Genomic DNA, 20,380 nt, shown 5'->3' with positions numbered 1-20,380 from the left:
GGGTGGAGGGAGGGGAGGAGAAGGGGGTGGAGGGAGAAGGGGGTGGAGGGAGGGGGAAGGGAGAAGGGGGTGGAGGGAGAATGGGGGTGGAGTGAGGGGGTGGGGGAGGAGAGGGAGACGGGGGTGGAGGGAGAGGAGGGGGTGGAGGGAGGGGGAGGGGGAGAAGGGGTGAAGGGAGGGGAGGAGGGAGAATGGGGATGGAGGAAGGGGAGGGGGAGGAGAGGGAGAAGGGGGTGGAGGGAGGGGAGGAGGGAGGGGAGGAGGGAGAATGGGGGTGGAGTGAGGGGGTGGGGGAGGAGAGGGAGGAGGGGGTGGAGGGAGGGGGAGAAGGGGTGGAGGGAGGGGAGGAGGGAGAATGGGGATGGAGGAAGGGGGGGAGGAGAGGGAGAAGGAGGTGGAGGGAAGGGAGGAGGGAGAATGGGGGTGGAGGGAGGGGGGAGGAGAGGGAGGGGGGAAGGGAGGGTGCTGCACCAATACAGGAGAGGTTTGGGCCCAATGGGTCCACGGTCTAGTAATCACATAAAATTTGTGTATATATGTAATTGTTTTCCAATTATTTATGTACATCCATACCTTGTCGAGTTTCAATAAACTTCAAACTTTAAAATTCAAACTTCCAACATAACACAAGTACAAAAACATAAACAAGACCACGTCATTTATGGGCACATTACACTGATGGGTGATCTGTTAAAGAACTCAAACCCAAGTCCCCACTTGCGTCCCGAGTCTCTGTTCACTGGTGCGGGCCTGGGTGTGTCAAGGCTGTGAATGCAGTGGAGAGCGCAGAGAGAGGCTGCTGGATCTTGGAGGCCGTGTGGAGGTTTTGGGCGACCTGCTGTGGCGGTGTGGATGTGGCCTGCTGCTGCTGCATCTGTCGGCCTGACATCCCCTGTAGTGGCGTCGGCGGTGGGTCCAGTCAGTGACTACGGCTACAACACAGATGCATCTCAATATTAAGCGGAAGGCGAATAAATCAATACTCTCGGCAAGCGTAGGGAAATAACTGCAGACACTGGTACAAATCGAAGGTATTTATTCGCAAAATGCTGGAGTAACTCAGCAGGTCAGGCAGCATCTAGGGAGAGAAGGAATGGGTGAGTATAGGAGCAAAGAGGTCCTTCTGCAGTTGTACAGGGCCCTAGTGAGACCGCACCTGGAGTACTGTGTGCAGTTTTGGTCTCCAAATTTGAGGAAGGATATTCTTGCTATTGAGGGCGTGCAGCGTAGATTTACGGGGTTAATTTCCAGAATGGCGGGACTGTTGTATGTTGAAAAACTGGATCGACTAGGCTTGTATACACTGGAATTTAGAAGGATGAGAGGAGATCTTATCGAAACGTATAAGATTATTAAGGGGTTGGACACGTTAGAGGCAGGAAACATGTTCCAATGTTGGGGGAGTCCTGAACAAGAGGCCACAGTTTCAGAATAAGGGGTCGGCCATTTAGAACTGAGATGAGGAAAAACTTTTTCAGTCAGAGAGTTGTGAATCTGTGGAATTCTCTGCCTCAGAAGGCAGTGGAGGCCAATTCTCTGAATGCATTCAAGAGAGAGCTAGATAGAGCTCTTAAGGATAGCGGAGTCAGGGGGTACGGGGAGAAGGCAGGAACGGGATACTGATTGAGAATGATCAGCCATGATCACATTGAATGGTGGTGCTGGCTCGAAGGGCCGAATGGCCTCCTCCTGCACCTATTGTCTATTGTCTATTGAAACGTCACCCATTCCTCTCTCCTAGATGCTGCCTGACCTGCTGAGTTACTCCAGCATCTATACACTAAAACTCTCGTTTGTTATCTTGTTTGTGAGTGAACTTCAGCCAAAGCGGTACACGATAGCGCGACAATTTTAGGCCCACCTTACTCACCATTGTCACTTTGGTGATAATGCAAGTAGTTTGATTGAAATCGGTGTTACGTTGTTAAAGTTATTCACAGTTTAAAGTTTAAAAGGAGGGAAGGGGGAGGGGAGGAGGGAAGGGGGGAGTGGGGGAGAAGGGAGAGGGGTTGAGGAGAGAGGGGAGGGGGGAGGAGGGGGTGGTGCACCAATGCAGGAGAGGTTTGGGCCCAACGGGTCCACTGGGCCCAGTTTAACAAGCTGTGCGTGACAAAGAATTTCAAAGTCCACTTCACAATATGTGGAATTCTCTGCCTCAGAGGCAAAGGTACTAGAGGAACAAGATAGACCACTCGACCCTAAAAACCGTAGTGCGTCACGGCGGCCATTTTAGTAGGCAGAAACTTGCAGAGACATTTTAAAACAAAGAATAACAAAAATCTGTGAATTGGTAGATGAGATATATTCTGCATTTTTATGGTTTCTTCACACATACTGTTCCCCCAAAGCATGGAATGTTGGCCTTCATAACAAGAGGAGTTGAGTATAGGAGCAAAGAGGTCCTTCTGCAGTTGTACAGGGCCCTAGTGAGACCGCACCTGGAGTACTGTGTGCAATTTTGGTCTCCTAATTTGAGGAAGGACTTCCTTGCTATTGAGGCAGTGCAGCGTAGGTTCATCAGGTTAATCCCCGGGATGGCGGGACTGCCATATGTTGAAAGACTGGAGCGACTAGGCTTGTATACACTGGAATTTAGAAGGATGAGAGGAGATCTTATCGAAACGTATAAGATTATTAAGGGGTTGGACACGTTAGAGGCAGAAAACATGTTCCCAATGTTGGGGGAGTCCAGAACAAGGGGCCACAGTTTAAGAATAAGGGGTAGGCCATTTAGAACTGAGATGAGGAAAAACTTTTTCAGTCAGAGAGTTGTGAATCTGTGGAATTCTCTGCCTCAGAAGGCAGTGGAGGCCAATTCTCTGAATGCATTCAAGAGAGCTGGATAGAGCTCTTAAGGATAGCGGAGTCAGGGGGTACGGGGAGAAGGCAGGAACGGGGTACTGATTGAGAATGATCAGCCATGATCACATTGAATGGCGGTGCTCGCTCGAAGGGCCGAATGGCCTCCTCCTGCACCTATTGTCTATAGAGGCATAGCGAACGGTGGGTTTTGCCTACTAAAATGGCGGACGTTACGCTCCTTTGCGTACTACACTTCAGTATAGGCGATTTTAGACGGAGTGGTTCATCTTGCTCCTCTAGTATCTTTGCTCAGAAGGCGGTGGAGGCCAATTCTCTGGATGCTTTCAAGAGAGAGTCAGGTAGAGCTCTTAATGATAGCGGAGTCAGGGAGGGATGGGGAGAGGGCAGGAACGGGGTACTGATTGTGGATGATCAGCCACGATCACGGTGAATGGCGGTGCTGGCTCGAAGGGCCGAATGGCCTACTCCGGCACCTATTTATTCACAAAATGCTGGAGTAACTCAGCAGGTCAGGCAGCATCTCAGGAGAGAAGGAATGGGCGACGTTTCGGGTCGAGACCCTTCTTCGTCTGAAGAAGGGTCTCGACCCGAAACGTCGCCCATTCCTTCTCTCCTGAGATGCTGCCTGACCTGCTGAGTTACTCCAGCATTTTGTGAATAAATACCTTCGATTTGTACCAGCATCTGCAGTTATTTTCTTACACATAGTCCTGCACCTATTGTCTATTGTCTAACATTAGATACCTGGTGAACCTGCTGATGTGGTGGTTCTGTCTATGGCATCTGTTGTGGTGGTTCCATCTTTGGCCGTTGCATCTGCTGCAGATCCTGCAACACACGTGAATTCATGGTGAATATTTCATACAAAAACATACATTTTAAGGCCAAACTAGACCAAGTCAAACTAGACCAAGCTGGGCCCAAACCTCTCCTGCATTGGTGCAGCACCCTCTCCTCCCCTCCCCTCTCTCCCTCCCCTCCCCCACTCCATCTCCCTCCAATCCCCCTGCCCCACTCCACCCCCTCAATCCCCCTTATCCTCCCCCTCCCTCCCCTTCCCCCCCACCCCACCCTCAATCCCCCTTATCCCCCCCCCACTCCTCTCCACTCCAACTCCACCCCCTCACTCCACACTCCCCCCCAACTCCACCCCCTCAATCCCCCTTATCCTCCCTCCTCCCCCCCCCTTCCCCCCCACCCCACCCCCTTATCTTCCCTCCTCCCTCTCCCTCCCCCCCACCCCACCCTCAATCCCCCTTATCCTCCCTCCCCCTCCCCCACTCCACCCCCTCAATCCCCCCCTCCCCTCCCCTCCACCCCCCCTCCACCCTCCACCCCCCCACCCTCCACCCCCTCAATCCCCCTTATCCTCCCTCCCCTCCCCCCCACTCCAACTCCACCCCCTCAATCCCCCTTATCCTCCCTCCACCCCCTCCCCCTCCCCACCCCCTCAATCCCCCTTATCCTCCCTCCACCCCCTCCCTCCCCTCCCCCCCACCCCTCAATCCCCCTTGTCCTCCCTCCCCTCCCCCCCTCCCCTCCCCCTCTCCATCTCCCCTCCTCCTCTCCATCTCCCTCCAATCCCCTTATCCTCCCTCCTCCCCCTCCCTTCCCCCCACCCCCTCACTCCACCCCCCCCCCCCCACCAACTCCACCCCCTCAATCCCCCCTTATCCTCCCTCTTCCCCCCTCGGAGATAGATTTAAACTTTAAAATATGAATAACTTAAAAAATATAACGCCGATTTCAATGAAACTTCTCCCATCAGCACCAGAGGGACGACGGTGAGTAAGGTGGGCCTAAAATTGTCGCACTATCGTGTACCGTTTTGGCTGTAGTTCAGGAACAAACAAACAAACAAACAAACAAACAAACAAACGAGTGTTTTAGTATAGGGATGTACTGAAACTATTGTTTGTTCCTGAACTACAGCCAAAACGGTACACGATAGCGCGACAATTTTAGGCCGACCTTACTCACCGTCGTCCCTTTGGTGCTAATGGAAGAAGTTTCATTGAAATCGGTGTTATATTTTTTAAGTTATTCACATTTTAAAGTTTAAATCTTTCTAGGGAGGGAGGGGGTAGGGGGGAAGGAGGGGGTTGAGGGAGGGGGGAGTGGGGTGGAGGGAGGGAAGGAGGGGGTTGAGGGAGGGAAGGGGAGGGAGGGGGAGGAGGAGGAGGGAGTATAAGGGGGGTTGAGAGGGATGGAGTGGGGGGGAGGGGGTGGGGGGAAGGAGGGGATGGAGGGAGGGAGGGGGTGGAGGGAGGGAGGGAGTATAAGGGGGTTGAGAGGGATGGAGTGGGGGGGAGGGAGGGAAGGAGGGGGGTGGAGGGAGGGAGAGAGGGAGGTGGAGGGAGGGAAGGAGGGGGGGTGGAGGGAGGGAGGGAGGGAGGGGGTGGAGGGAGGGAGAGAGGGGGGTGGAGGGAGGGAGGGAGGGGGTGGAGGGAGGGAAGGAGGGGGGTTGAGAGGGATGGAGTGGGGGGAGGGGGAGGGGGGTGGAGGAAGGGAGGAGGGGACGAGGGAGGGGGGAGGGAGGGCGGGAGTATAAGGGGGGTTGAGAGGGATGGAGTGGGGGGGAGGGAGGGAGGGAGGGGGGTGGAGGGAGGGGGAGGAGGGAGTATCTTTGCATATATGTTTGTACGCACCGTCAGGATTGGCTATTTTTTAATTTCGTTGTACTCGTTGCAATGACAATAAATGAATATTATTATTATTATTATTATTATTATAAGGGGGGTTGAGAGGGATGGAGTGGGAGGAGAGTGAGGGAAGGGGGGAGGGAGGGAGGGAGTATAAGGGGGGTTGAGAGGGATGGAGTGAGGGGGAGGAGGAGGGGGGTGGAGGGGACGAGGGAAGGGGGGGAGGGGGGGAAGGAGAGGGTGCTGCACCAATGCAGGAGAGGTTTGGGCCCAATGGGTCCACTTGGTCTAGTAGATATTAAAGTCAAATGTCCCCAAAATTACTCAAATTGTTTACCGGTTGGGAGAAGTTATGGGCCATCGTCATGGCAGCCATGGTGTATTTGAACCACACATCCTCTGGAATCTTGAGCAGCGCATTCTTTAAGAATCCCAGGAAGGTGTCAACAGCCCTTTCGTGAGGTGTCTGAGGCTGTGCCATGGCATGTCTGACCTCTGTTGCCTGTTGCATGAGCTGCAACATAAACGAGTTTGACACAGGTAAGTAAATTTGGAAAGGAAAAGGAGAAGACGGATGGTTGAAGGGCTTAAAAGTAACATTTAGCAAATTTGCAGATGACACCAAGCTGGGTGGCAGTGTGAACCGTGAGGAGAATGCTGTCTATGAGGATGCAGGGTGACCTGGACAGGTTGTGTGAGTGGGCGGATGCATGGCAGATGCAGTTTAATGTGGATAAGTGTGAGGTTATCCACTTTGGTGGCAAGAACAGGAAGGCAGATTATTATCTGAATGGGGCCAAGTTAGGAAAAGGGGACGTACAACGAGATCTGGGTGTCCTAGTGCATCAGTCACTGAAAGGAAGCATGCAGGTACAGCAGGCAGTGAAGAAAGCCAATGGCATGTTGGCCTTCATGACAAGAGGAGTTGAGTATAGGAGCAAAGAGGTCTTTCTGCAGTTGTACAGGGCCCTAGTGAGACCGCACCTGGAGTACTGTGTGCAGTTTTGGTCTCCAAATTTGAGGATGGATATCCTTGTTATTGAGGGAGTGCAGCGTAGGTCCACTAGGTTAATTCCCAGAATGGCGGGACTGTTGTGACTGGGCTTGTATACACTGGAATTCAGAAGGATGAGAGAGGATCTTATTGAAACATATAAGATTATTAAGGAATTGGACACGTTAAGAGGCAGGAAACATGTTCCCAATGTTGGGGGAGTCCAGAACCAGGGGCCACACACAGTTTAAGAATAAGAGGTAAGCCATTTAGAACTGAGATGAGGAAAAACTTTTTCAGTCGGAGAGTTGTAAATCTGTGGAATTCTCTGCCTCAGAAGGCAGTGGAGGCCAATTCTCTGGAATACTTTCAAGAGAGAGTTAGATAGAGCTCTTAAGGATAGCGTAGTCAGGGGGTATGGGGAGAAGGCAGGAACGGGGTACTGATTGTGGATGATCAGCCACAGTGAACGGTGGCGGCACGGTGGCGCAGCGGTAGAGTTGCCGCCTTACAGCGAATGCAGCGCCGGAGACTCGGGTTCGATCCTGACTACGGGCGCCGTCTGCATGTTCTCCCCGTGACCTGCGTGGGTTTTCTCCGAGATCTTCGGTTTCCTCCCACACTCCAAAGACGTACAGGCATGTAGGTTAATTGACTGGGTAAAATGTAAAAATTGTCCCTAGTGTGTGTGGGATAGTGTTAGTGCGCGGAGATCGCTGGGCGGCGCGGACTCGGTGGGCCGAAGGGCCTGTTTCCGCGCTGTATCTCTAAATCTAAATCTAAACGGCGGTGCTGGCTCGAAGGGCTTCCTCCTGCACCTATTTTTAAAAAAATTTTAATTAAAAAATTTTTTTTAAAGCATACGTACAAATAATAATAAACGACAAACTGGTTATAGAGTTCTTACATAGCTTCAATTTTTAAATTTTTAAAGAAAAAATAAAGATGAAAAGAGGCTGGAAAAAAAGACTATAAACTAATAGAGAGAGCAAAGAAAAAAGAGAATTACTAACATAAAGATTATCATCATCATATCATATCATATCATATCATATCATATATATACAGCGCGGAAACAGGCCTTTTCGGATCCAGCAGTTAACGAGTATAGTTGTACATCCAACCCTAAACTCAAGTTTTAACTTTAGTTTTAAATTTTAATTTTGTGACAAACCCATTTACTTTTTTAAAAATTCAATAAATGGAGACCATATTTTAAACGGACAGTAACGGACTGTTCCAGATGCTACGATCAGGCAAACGCCTCCGCTGTCACGCTGCGAAAACGGAGAGGATGAGACGGAGTTTCTTCCCACAGGCCATCAGGACTGTCAACTTTTATAACCCCAGAGACTAAATTTTTGTCGACACTAATAGTAACTTATTAACTTTATTTATATGCTGTAACTGTAATTCTTTTTTGTGCACAACCCGCAGGCATTGCCACTTTCATTTCACTGCACATCATGTATGTGTATGTGACAAATAAATTTGACTTGACTTGACTTGGTTTGTCAATTAAGGCAAACCTTATTTTTTCCAAATGCAAGGTCTCGGTCATTTCCGTAATCCACATTTTAATTGTGGGGGTTACTGTTTTCCCCCAAAATTTGAGTATTCATTTTTTCGCAGTTATTAAACTGCAGTCAAGAAAGCATCTCTGACTTAGCGTAAAGTTTGTAATGTGTTCTGATAATCCTAAGATTATTAATTTTGGATCTAAATCCAGTTGTCGATTGATGGATGAGAAAGGAAATCTGCCAAAATGTTCCCCCGAGGTACTTACCGCCTTGATCAGTGCCTGCTGACTTGCCCCTCTCTCCTCTACCTCAATCGCTGTTGGGGTGGAGCTTGCAGTGGAGCCGGCAGTGGCCCTGGGCCTCTTGGTGTGCTGCTGACGGGCGGAGAGGGAGAATCCAGAGGTTTCCTCAAACTCCTCGTCACTCCACGTGCTGGGCGGTGGCTTCTTCTAGTCAAACCCGGAGAAAACAAATGTCTTTTTAAGGGCCTGTCCGAGCTACGCGATTTTTAAGGCGACTGTCAAAGTCGTAGCAGATCGCCGACATTTTCTTTTACCCCACGACAATGTCGAGTCCGGTCGATACAAGTCACTTTTTTTGTGAAACCAGCACCTGGCTAAGAGATTACACTGTCTTCGGAAAGCCAATGGAATGTTGGCCTTCATAACAAGAGGAGTTGAGTTATAGGAGCAAAGAGGTCCTTCTGCAGTTGTACAGGGCCCTAGTGAGACCGCACCTGGAGTACTGTGTGCAGTTTTGGTCTCCAAATTTGAGGAAGGATATTCTTGCTATTGAGGGCGTGCAGCGTAGGTTTACTAGGTTAATTATCGGAATGGCGGGACTTTAATATGTTGAAAGACTGGAGCGATTAGGCTTGTATACACTGGAATTTAGAAGGATGAGAGGAGATCTTATAGAAACATATAAAATTCTTAAGGGGTTGGAGAGGCTAGATGCGGGAAGATTGTTCCCGATGTTGGGGAAGTCCAGAACCAGGGGTCACAGCTTAAGGATAAGGGGGAAGTCTTTTAGGACCGAGATGAGAAAACATTTCTTCACACAGAGAGTGGTGAATCTGTGGAATTCTCTGCCACAGAAGGTAGTTGAGGCCAGTTCATTGGCTATATTTAAGAGGGAGTTAGATGTGGCCCTTGTGGCTAAATGGATCAGGGGGTATGGAGAGAAGGCAGGTACAGGTTACTGAGTTGGATGATCAGCCATGATCATATTGAATGGCGGTGCAGGCTCGAAGGGCCGAATGGCCTACTCCTGCACCTATTTTCTATGTCTATGTTTCTATCCCTAATGAACTTATGAGACAGAGAACAGAATGACCAGCCTAGGAGTATAAGAAAATAACTGCAGATGCTGGTACAAATCGAAGGTATTTATTCACAAAATGCTGGAGTAACTCAGTAGGTCAGGCAGCATCTCGGGAGAGAAGGAATAGGTGACGTTTCGGGCCGAGACCCTTCTTCAGACTGAGCCTAGGAGTATGATTGATTGAATAGATACTAAAGCACAGGAACAGGCCCCATGGCCCACCGGGTTGATATGGGCCATCGATCACTAGATGTGGCCCTTGTGGCTAAATGGATCAGGGGGTATGGAGAGAAGGCAGGTACAGGATACTGAGTTGGTTGATCAGCCATGATCATATTGAATGGCGGTGCAGGCTCGAAGGGCCGAATGGCCTAATCCTGCACCTATTTTCTATGTTTCTGTTTCTATGTTTCTATATTTACCTGACTGTCAAAATGTTGCCTCCAATCTACCCGTCAAATGTCCTGACGGTAAATAAATTGGTTAAACAAAATTATCTCCTGGTATCTTCCAATGCCTTTTCTTAATTTAATATTACATGCTTCTAAATGCATCTGCGACAACCTAGCAAACCTGGGGACAGCGTTAATTCCCGGAATGGCGGGACTGTCGTATGTTGAAAGACTGGAGTGACTAGGCTTGTATACACTGGAATTTAGAAGGATGAGAGGAGATGTTATCGAAACGTATAAGATTATTAAGGGGTTGGACACGTTAGGGGTAGGAAACATGTTCCCAATGTTGGGGGAGTCCAGAACAAGGGGCCACACACAGTTTAAGAATAAGGGGTTAGGCCATTTAGAACTGAGATGAGGAAAAAAGTTTTCAGTCAGAGAGTTGTGAATCTGTGGAATTCTCTGCCTCAGAAGGCAGTAGAGGCCAATTCTCTGAATGCATTCAAGAGAGAGCTGGATAGAGCTCTTAAGGATAGCGGAGTCAGGGGGTATGGGGAGAAGGCAGGAACGGGGTACTGATTGAGAATGATCAGCCACGATCACATTGAATGGCGGTGCGTACAGGCTTGAAGGGCCGAATGGCCTCCTCCTGCACCTATTGTCTATTGTCTATAAGCAGGACAGACCCTTTGTAAACTTTCAAGACTATCGGGACATGGCGGGATAAGGCGGCAATCAAACGATCAATTTCATATCATATATCATATCTATACAGCCGGAAACAGGCCTTTTCGGCCCTCCAAGTCCGTGCCGCCCAGCGATCCCCGTACATTAACACTATCCTACACCCACTAGGGACAATTTTTACATTTACCCAGCCAATTAACCTACATACCTGTACGTCTTTGGAGTGTGGGAAACCAAAGATCTCAGAGAAAACCCACGCAGGTCACGGGGAGAACGTACAAACTCCTTACAGTGCAGCACCCGTAGTCAGGATCGAACCTGAGTCTCTGGCGCTGCATTCGCTGTAAAGCAGCAACTCTACCGCTGCAGCTACCGTGCCGCCCAACGACCACGTTATAATAATTGACCCTCTTGGTGTTAAACTGTCTCCTCTGAACCCGAACGATATGTGGATGGATAAAGTGCCATTTGTCGGATGACCCACAGTTGCCTCAGGGTGAACGTTTTGCCAGTAGCGCCCGGCTTATTCACAATCCGAGACAGCTTGCCATATCTTGTCCTCTGGCTTTTGAACCACATACAGAGTTGGGCACCTGTTTAAAACAACAACAAAAAATAAAGACCAGTTGCGAATTGTATTCATACATATTCATGTGTTATGTTGTAGAGTTGGTGCTCATATATAAGCAGGGAATGCTGGGGGTTTCAACGGGCGTGATACCAGCGACTACTGTACGAGTCTCGTTCCATAACAAAATTGGCGACAAAGAAGTGATTGTATAGGATTTAAGGCCGAGTTTATTTTCCCCTCAAGCTAGTGTAGCTTTTGTAGAGCTAGGGGCACAGCGGTAGAGATGCCGCCTTACAGCGAATGCAGCGCCGGAGACCCGGGGTTCCATCCCGACTACGGGCGCTGTCTGTACGGAGTTTGCACGTTCTCACCCGTGACCTGCGTGGCTTTTCTCCGAGATCTTCGGTTTCCTCCCGCGCTCCAAAGACGTGCAGGTTAGTAGGTTAATAATTGGCTCGGTAAACGTAACAATTGTCCCTAGTGTGTGTTATAGGAATGGTGTTAATGTGCGGGGATCGCTGGTCGGCACAGACTCAGTGGCCGAAGGGCCTGTTTCCGCGCTGTATCTCTAAACTAAGTTGCTACACCAGAACAGGCTTGAAATCGGGTTTTTGAGCACACTTTCAATAGACAATAGACAATAGGTGCAGGAGGAGGCCATTCACCCCTTCGAGACAGCACCGCCATTCAATGTGATCATGGCTGATCATTCTCAATCATCAGTACCCCGTTCCTGCCTTCTCCCATACCCCCTGACTCCGCTATCCTTAATAGCTCTATCCAGCTCTCTTGAATGCATTCAGAGAATTGGCCTCCACTGCCTTCTGAGGCAGAGAATTCCACAGATTCACAACTCTCTGACTGAAAAGGTTTTTCCTCATCTCCGTTCTAAATGGCCGACCCCTTATTCTTAAACTGTGTGGCCCCTGGTTCTGGACTCCCCCAACATTGGGAACATGTATCCTGCCTCTAATGTGTCCAACCCCTTAATAATCTTATACGTTTCGATAAGATCCCCTCTCATCCTTCTAAATTCCAGTGTATGCAAGCCTAGTCGCTCCAGTATTTCAACATACGACAGTCCCGCCATTCCGGGAATTAACCTAGTAAACCTACGCTGGACGCCCTGAATAGCAAGAATATCCTTCCTCAAATTTGGAGACCAAAACTGCACACAGTACTCCAGGTGCGGTCTCACTAGGGCCCTGTACAACTGCAGAAGGACCTCTTTGCTCCTATACTCAACTCCTCTTGTTATGAAGGCCAACATTCCACTGGCTTTCTTCACTGCCTGCTGTACCTGCATGCTTCCTTTCAGTGATTGACTGGGTAAATGTAACAATTGTCCCTATTGTGTGTGTTACAGGGATAGTGTTAATGTGCGGGGATCGCTGGTCGGCGCTGTCTCGGTGGGCCGAAGGGCCTGTTTCCGCGCTGTATCTCTAAAAACTTAAAAAAACGACGTTTTCGATGAATTGTTACACCAGAACAGGCTTGAAATCGGGGTTTTTGAGCACACTTTCCTCTCCTTTAAAAAAAAAAAAAAGATGGCGGCCAGCACGGACTACATCGGAAACCTTGGGACTTTCGACAAGAGTAGGGAGCCGCTCAGCTCCGGTATGGAAAGAGCGAACATGTTCTTCACAGAAAACAACATCATGGAGATTAGGGGGTGAAGATTGTTTAGAATTTTTGGGGGGATTTAGAGACACAGCGTGGAAACTGGCCCACCGGGTCCGCGCCGCCCAGCGATCCCCGCACACTAACACTATCCTACACACACTAGGGACAATTTTTACATTTGCCCAGCCAATTAACCTACAAACCCGCACGTCTTTGGAGTGTGGGAGGAAACTGAAGACAGAAAACATAAGCCTCAATTTAATACAAGTTTACATTCTACTGCACTTATATTGCTTAACATTTGCTAAACTTATTACATGTTACAACCGACCGCACCTTATATTTAATTATATTATTTCTTTTTTTTTTATTTTTAAAAACGGCACTTGGAATATGTTAGCTCTCATTGCTGTGCAATAACTTGCTGTCTTGATTGCACTGTACACTGCCTCGACCGTATTGTAATTGTTTTGTCTATATTGTATTAGAGGTCAGTTTGTTTAATTCAGTAGATTAGGTTTAGCTTGTTATGGATGAAGGTTTATCCTTTGTACTGTCTGCTGTGTGTGATTGCATCATCTCATCATCATCATCATCATATATATACAGCCGGAAACAGGCTTTTTCGGCCCTCCAAGTCCGTGCCGCCCAGCGATCCCCGTACATTAACACTATCCTACACCCACTAGGGACAATTTTTACATTCACCCAGCCAATTAACCTACATACCTGTACGCCTTTGGAGTGTGGGAGGAAACCGAAGATCTCAGAGAAAACCCACGCAGGTCACGGGGAGAACGTACAAACTCCTTACAGTGCAGCACCCGTAGTCAGGATCGAACCTGAGTCTCCGGCGCTGCATTCGCTGTAAAGCAGCAACTCTACCGCTGCGCTACCGTGCCGCCCGTGCAGACTGCTTTAATTTGGACTGCTTTAATTTCGCTGTACTTTGTGTAGTGACAAAGGTTTTTTTTACAATTTTTTATAATTACAATTTACAAAACCCACGCAGGTCACGGAGGAGAACGTGCGAACTCCGTACAGACGGCGCCCGTAGTCAGGATCGAACCCGAGTTTCCGGCGCTGCATTCGCTGTAAAGCGGCAACTCTACCGCCGCGCCACCGTGACCGCCCTCTGAAGGAGAGGTAGCGACGGCAACAAAGGCCGTTCGGGAATGCATGAAAGTGGTTCTGCTCTCCTGAAGTGTACACTCGTGAATCTCCTTGCGCCCACAAATGGAAGAAGGCGTGCCATTCAATGGCGTTATGAAGAGGTTGGAGGAGCACTTCAACCCCGCCCCCCCAAAAAAATACAAGATGCAACACGGTATTGTGGGTTCAGTATTGATGTGGATAGAGAACTGGCTGGCAGACAGGAAGCAAAGAGTAGGAATAAACGGGTGCTTTTCAGAATGGCAGGCAGTGACTAGTGGGGTACCGCAAGGCTCAGTGCTGGGACCCCAGCTATTTACAATATGTACTAATGATTTGGACGAGGGAATTGAATGCAACATCTCCAAGTTTGCGGATGACACGAAGCTGGGGGGCAGTGTTAGCTGTGAGGAGGATGCTAGGAGGCTGCAACGTGACTTGGATAGGTTAGGTGAGTGGGCAATTGCATGGCAGATGCAGTATAATGTGGATAAATGTGAGGTTATCCACATTGGTGGCAAGAACAGGAAAGCAGACTATTATCTGAATGGTATAAGAAAATAACTGCAGATGCTGGTACAAATCGATTTATTCACAAAATGCTGGAGTAACTCAGCAGGTCAGGCAGCATCTCGGGAGAGAAGGAATGGGTGACGTTTCGGGTCGAGACCCTTCTTCAGACTGATGTCGGGGGTGGGACAAAGGAAGGATATAGGTGGAGACAGGAAGATAGAGGGAGATCTGGGAAGGAGGAGGGGAAGGGAGGGACAGAGGAGCTATCTGAAGTTGGAGAAGTCAACGTTCATACCACCGGGCCGCAAACTGCCCAGGCGAAATATGAGGTGCTGCTCCTCCAATTTCCGGCGGGCCTCACTATGGCACTGGAGGAGGCCCATGACAGAGAGGTCAGACTGGGAATGGGAGGGGGAGTTGAAGTGCTGGGCCACCGGGAGATCAGTGGCGTTAATGCGGACCGAGCGCAGGTGTTCAGCGAAGCGATCGCCGAGCCTGCGCTTGGTTTCGCCGATATAGATGAGTTGACATCTAGAGCAGCGGATGCAATAGATGAGGTTGGAGGAGGTGCAGGTGAACCTCTGTCTCACCTGGAAAGAATGTTTGGGTCCTTTGATGGAGTTGAGGGGGGAGGTAAAGGGACAGGTGTTGCATCTCGTGCGGTTGCAAGGGAAAGTGCCCGGGGTTAGGGTGGTTTGGGTAGGAAGGGACGAGTGGACCAGGGAGTTGCGGAGGGAACGGTCTCTGCGGAATGCAGAGAGGGGAGGGGATGGGAAGATATGGCCAGTGGTGGGGTCCTGTTGTAGGTGACGGAAATGTTGGTGGATGATATGTTGGATCCGCTGGCTGGTGGGGTGGAAGGTGAGAACGAGGGGGATCCTGTCCTTGTTGCGAGTGGGGGGATGGGGAGCAAGAGCGGAGCTGCGGGATGTAGAAGAGACCCTAGTGAGAGCCTCATCTATAATGGAGGAGGGGAAGCCCCGTTTTCTGAAAAACGATGACATCTCGGAAGCCCTAGTCTGAAACACCTCATCCCGGGCACAGATGCGGCGTAGACGGAGGAATTGGGAGTAGGGGATAGACTTTTTGCAGGGGACCGGGTGGGAAGAAGTGTAGTCCAGATAGCTGTGCGAGTCGGTGGGCTTGTAATAGATGTCCGTCACTAATCACTCCATCACAGGAGAAAAATTAGTGACGGACATCTATTACAAGCCCACCGACTCGCACAGCTATCTGGACTACACTTCTTCCCACCCGGTCCCCTGCAAAAAGTCTATCCCCTACTCCCAATTCCTCCGTCTACGCCGCATCTGTGCCCGGGATGAGGTGTTTCAGACTAGGGCTTCCGAGATGTCATCGTTTTTCAGAAAACGGGGCTTCCCCTCCTCCATTATAGATGAGGCTCTCACTAGGGTCTCTTCTACATCCCGCAGCTCCGCTCTTGCTCCCCATCCCCCCACTCGCAACAAGGACAGGATCCCCCTCGTTCTCACCTTCCACCCCACCAGCCAGCGGATCCAACATATCATCCACCAACATTTCCGTCACCTACAACAGGACCCCACCACTGGCCATATCTTCCCATCCCCTCCCCTCTCTGCATTCCGCAGAGACCGTTCCCTCCGCAACTCCCTGGTCCACTCGTCCCTTCCTACCCAAACCACCCTAACCCCGGGCACTTTCCCTTGCAACCGCACGAGATGCAACACCTGTCCCTTTACCTCCCCCCTCAACTCCATCAAAGGACCCAAACATTCTTTCCAGGTGAGACAGAGGTTCACCTGCACCTCCTCCAACCTCATCTATTGCATCCGCTGCTCTAGATGTCAACTCATCTATATCGGCGAAACCAAGCGCAGGCTCGGCGATCGCTTCGCTGAACACCTGCGCTCGGTCCGCATTAACGCCACTGATCTCCCGGTGGCCCAGCACTTCAACTCCCCCTCCCATTCCCAGTCTGACCTCTCTGTCATGGGCCTCCTCCAGTGCCATAGTGAGGCCCGCCGGAAATTGGAGGAGCAGCACCTCATATTTCGCCTGGGCAGTTTGCGGCCCGGTGGTATGAACGTTGACTTCTCCAACTTCAGATAGCTCCTCTGTCCCTCCCTTCCCCTCCTCCTTCCCAGATCTCCCTCTATCTTCCTGTCTCCACCTATATCCTTCCTTTGTCCCACCCCCGACATCAGTCTGAAGAAGGGTCTCGACCCGAAACGTCACCCATTCCTTCTCTCCCGAGATGCTGCCTGACCTGCTGAGTTACTCCAGCATTTTGTGAATAAATTATCTGAATGGTGGCCGATTAGGAAAAGGGGAGATGCAACGAGACCTGGGTGTCGTGGTGCACCAGTCATTGAAAGTAGGCATGCAGGTGCAGCAGGCAGTGAAGAAAGCGAATGGTATGTTGGCATTCATAGCGAGGGGATTTGAGTATAGGAGCAGGGAGGTTCTGCTGCAGTTGTACAGGGCATTGGTGAGACCACACCTGGAGTATTGCGTACAGTTTTGGTCTCCTAATCTGAGGAAAGACATTCTTGCCACAGAGAGAGTACAGAGAAGGTTCACCAGATTGATTCCTGGGATGGCAGGACTTTCATATGAAGAAAGACTGGATAGGCTTGGCTTATACTCGCTGGAATTTAGAAGATTGAGGGGGGATCTTATAGAAACTTACAAAATTCTTAAGGGGTTGGACAGGCTAGATGCAGGAAGATTGTTCCCGATGTTGGGGAAGTCCAGAACCAGGGGTCACAGTTTAAGGATAAGGGGGAAGTCTTTTAGGACCGAGATGAGAAAGTTTTTTTTTCACACAGAGAGTGGTGAATCTGTGGAATTCTCTGCCACAGAGGGTAGTTGAGGCCAGTTCATTGGCTATATTTAAGAGGGAGTTAGATGTGGCCCTTGTGGCTAAAGGGATCAGGGGCTATGGAGAGAAGGCAGGTACGGGATACTGAGTTGGATGATCAGCCATGATCATATTGAATGGCGGTGCAGGCTCGAAGGGCCGAATGGCCTACTCCTGCACCTATTTTCTATGTTTTTTAATGTTTCTAAGGTAGGCAAAATGTACAGGCAAACTTGCTGGCGGCTTATGCAACCACTATCTGTCCACAATTTCATGTCATGGCAAACAAGACGACAAACAGGGATTAAAAGTACCATTAGCAAATTTGCCGATGATACAAAGCTAGGTGGCAGTGTGAACTGTGAGGAAGCTGCTATGAGGTTGCAGGGTGACTTGGACAGGTTGTGAGTGGGCGGATGCATGGCAGATGCAGTTTAATGTGGATAAGTGTGAGGTTATCCACTTTGGTGGTAAGAATAGGAAGGCAGATTATTATTTGAATGGTGTCAAGTTAGGAAAAGGGGACGTACAACGTGATCTGGGTGTCTTAGTGCATCAGTCACTGAAAGGAAGCATGCAGGTACAGCAGGCAGTGAAGAAAGCCAATGGAATGTTGGCATTCATAACAAGAGGAGTTGAGTATAGGAGCAAAGAGGTCCTTCTGCAGTTGTACAGGGCCCTAGTGAGACCGCACCTGGAGTACTGTGTGCAGTTTTGGTCTCCAAATTTGAGGAAGGATATTCTTGCTTTGGAGGGCGTGCAGCGTAGGTTTACTAGGTTAATTCCCGGAATGGCGGGACTGTCATATGTTGAAAGACTGGAGCGACTAGGTTTATATACACTGGAATTTAGAAGGATGAGAGGGGATCTTATCGAAACGTATAAGATTATTAAGGGGTTGGACATGTTAGAGGCTGGAAACATGTTCCCAATGTTGGGGGAGTCCAGAACCAGGGGCCACACAGTTTAAGAATAAGGGGTCGGCCATTTAGAACAGAGATGAGGAAAAACTTTTTTAGCCAGAGAGTTGTGAATCTGTGGAATTCTCTGCCTCAGAGGGCAGTGGAGGCCAATTCTCTGAATACATTCAAGAGAGAGCTAGATAGAGCTCTTAAGGATAGCGGAGTCAGGGGGTATGGGGAGAAAGCAGGAACGGGGGTACTGATTGAGAATGATCAGCCATGATCACATTGAATGGTGGTGCTGGCTCGAAGAGCCGAATGGCCTACTCCTGCACCTATTGTCTATTGTCTATAAACACATTTTTGTTTTCGTTCTTATATTTATTCTGGATAAGGAGACAGCAGCTGCCGCACAAAGTGAAGTTGGTACTTACAGGTGCAGTTAGGGAACTCCCTGGCCTTGGTTTGAAGGAGTGAGTAGGTACCAGCCTTGTTCCTGTAATATTGGTGGTTCTTGTCATACAACTGTGGGTTTGACTCGTACCACTCGACCAGCTCTTCTTCTTCTTCCCTGTTGAATTTGTAACGAACCAGCTGGCTCCTCCTGACATATGAGGCATCAGTGTCCTGGTCATCATCTGACGCTGAGTCTGGGTCAGCAGCGGCAGTAGCCGTAATCTTGGCACGGAGGCCAGGCCGGCCTGGGGTGGTGGTGGGGATGAGGGACACCTTCCAGGTCTCCATCTCCTGGGCATCCTCCTCCTCCTTAGCGGTCCACTCAATCTTCACCTGCTTGATGGGTGGGGATGGGGGTTGGACCCTGCCCTTGAACTGCCCCTTCCTTCGCCTTGGGGCCATGTTGCACTGCACGACGTCTAATGTCCACAACACAGAACGCACTATGTCCAAGCACTGTAGTCGCCTGACCACGGTCACCTGTGGTTGCCTGTAATCACCTGGAGTTGCCTGTGGTCGCCTGTAATCACCTGGAGTCGCCTGTGGTTGCCTGTAATCACCTGGAGTTGCCTGTGGTCGCCTGTAATCACCTGGAGTCGCCTGTAATCACCTGGAATCGCCTGTCGTCGCTTGCAATCGCTTGTAGTTGCTTGTAATAGCCTGTAGTTGCTTATAATCGCTTGTAATCGCCTGTCGTCACTTATAATCGCCTGTGGTCGCTTGCAATCGCCTGTAGTCGCTTGTAATTGCCGGTAGTCGCTTGTAATTGCCAGTAGTTGCTTATAATCGCCTGTAATCGCCTGTGGTCGCTTGCAATCGCTTCTAATCGCCTGTGGTTGCCTGTAGTCGCTTGTAATCGCTGGTAGTCGCTTGTAATCCCCTATAACCCCTTGTAATTGCCAGTAGTTGCTTATAATCGCCTGTAATCGCCTGTGGTCGCTTGCAATCGTCTGTAGTCACTTGTAATCGCTTACAATCAACTGTGATCGTCTGTAGTCGCCTGTCGTCACGTGTAATCGCCTGTGGTCGCCGCTTGCAATCGCCTGTGGTCGCCTGTAGTGGGCCAACACCAGGGGGAGGGGGGGGAGCTAAATAACTGGGATAAAAAAAACATCAGTAAACCACCAGGGTCAACAAGCAGGAGCAGTTTGCAAGTCAGAGAAGCGCCTGTGCTGACTGTGAGGAGGGGGTTTGCATGAAGTTTGAGAGTTTTATTGATAATTGTATCTTTCTCTCTTTCCCCCACCCCCCCGCGGCCTCAAAGTGGGCAAGTCCCGGCCGCACCACAGCGAGACGAAGGAGGGGGGTTCACATAAAATAAAAGTTTTAAAAAAGGGAGTATTAAAGACAGTAAAACAATGGGGTTCAATGAATGAAAATAAGAGGATGATTATAAAATGGAGTGAGTGAGCGCAAGGGCGGGTTTGAAGGTGTTTGAGTTTTTTTAAAAAACGATTCTCTTCCCCCCCCGAGCTCTGAAAGTGGGCGAGTCCCGACTGTGCCACATCATGATGGAGGGGGGGGATTAAAAATTAAAGTTTAAAAATAAAGGAGGATTAAAGACAATAAAAAAACCGGATTCAATCAATGAAGGGAATAAACAATCTATCCAAGCGTGTGGTGAATGTAGCGGCGGGTTGAGGGGGGTGGTGGAGGGTTTTTATTAAAGATTTGCAGAGCGCGCCCCCCCCGCGGCTCAAAGTGGGCGAGACCCGACCGCACCACATCCAGACGGGGGAGGGGGATGAAAATAAAATACAAAGTTTAACAAAGGGAGGATTAAAGACAATAAAACAAAGGGGTTCAATGAATGAGAGCGGCAGGCGTGTTAGAGAAGGGCGTGAGTGAGAGTCAGGGTGGGTTTGGGGGGGTTGTGTGGGGGGAGGGGTTTGCTGTGGGAGGTGATTCCCTCCCCTCCCCCCCTCTCTCTCTCTCTC

General features: G+C 49.8%; 1 protein-coding gene across 1 annotated transcript; it reads right to left on the bottom strand.

The window, feature by feature from the left end:
- Nucleotides 1-350: 350 nt before the first annotated feature.
- On the bottom strand, nt 351-19,669 carry LOC144612370 (uncharacterized). Its single transcript, XM_078431951.1, has 6 exons — nt 18,422-19,669; nt 10,792-10,977; nt 8,246-8,428; nt 5,803-5,979; nt 3,568-3,651; nt 351-932 (listed from the first exon to the last, which is right to left on the bottom strand). Exons 1-2 carry the CDS (start codon nt 18,843-18,845, stop codon nt 10,802-10,804), a joined length of 600 nt encoding a protein of 199 aa, XP_078288077.1. The 5' UTR covers nt 18,846-19,669; the 3' UTR covers nt 351-932; nt 3,568-3,651; nt 5,803-5,979; nt 8,246-8,428; nt 10,792-10,801.
- Nucleotides 19,670-20,380: the final 711 nt, after the last annotated feature.

This window comes from Rhinoraja longicauda, chromosome 44 (genome assembly GCF_053455715.1).
Source record: "Rhinoraja longicauda isolate Sanriku21f chromosome 44, sRhiLon1.1, whole genome shotgun sequence".
In the NCBI taxonomy this organism is placed as follows: Eukaryota; Metazoa; Chordata; class Chondrichthyes; order Rajiformes; family Arhynchobatidae; genus Rhinoraja; species Rhinoraja longicauda.
The sequence above is the reverse complement of the archived record's forward strand: the minus strand, read 5'-3'. Positions and strand labels throughout refer to the sequence as shown.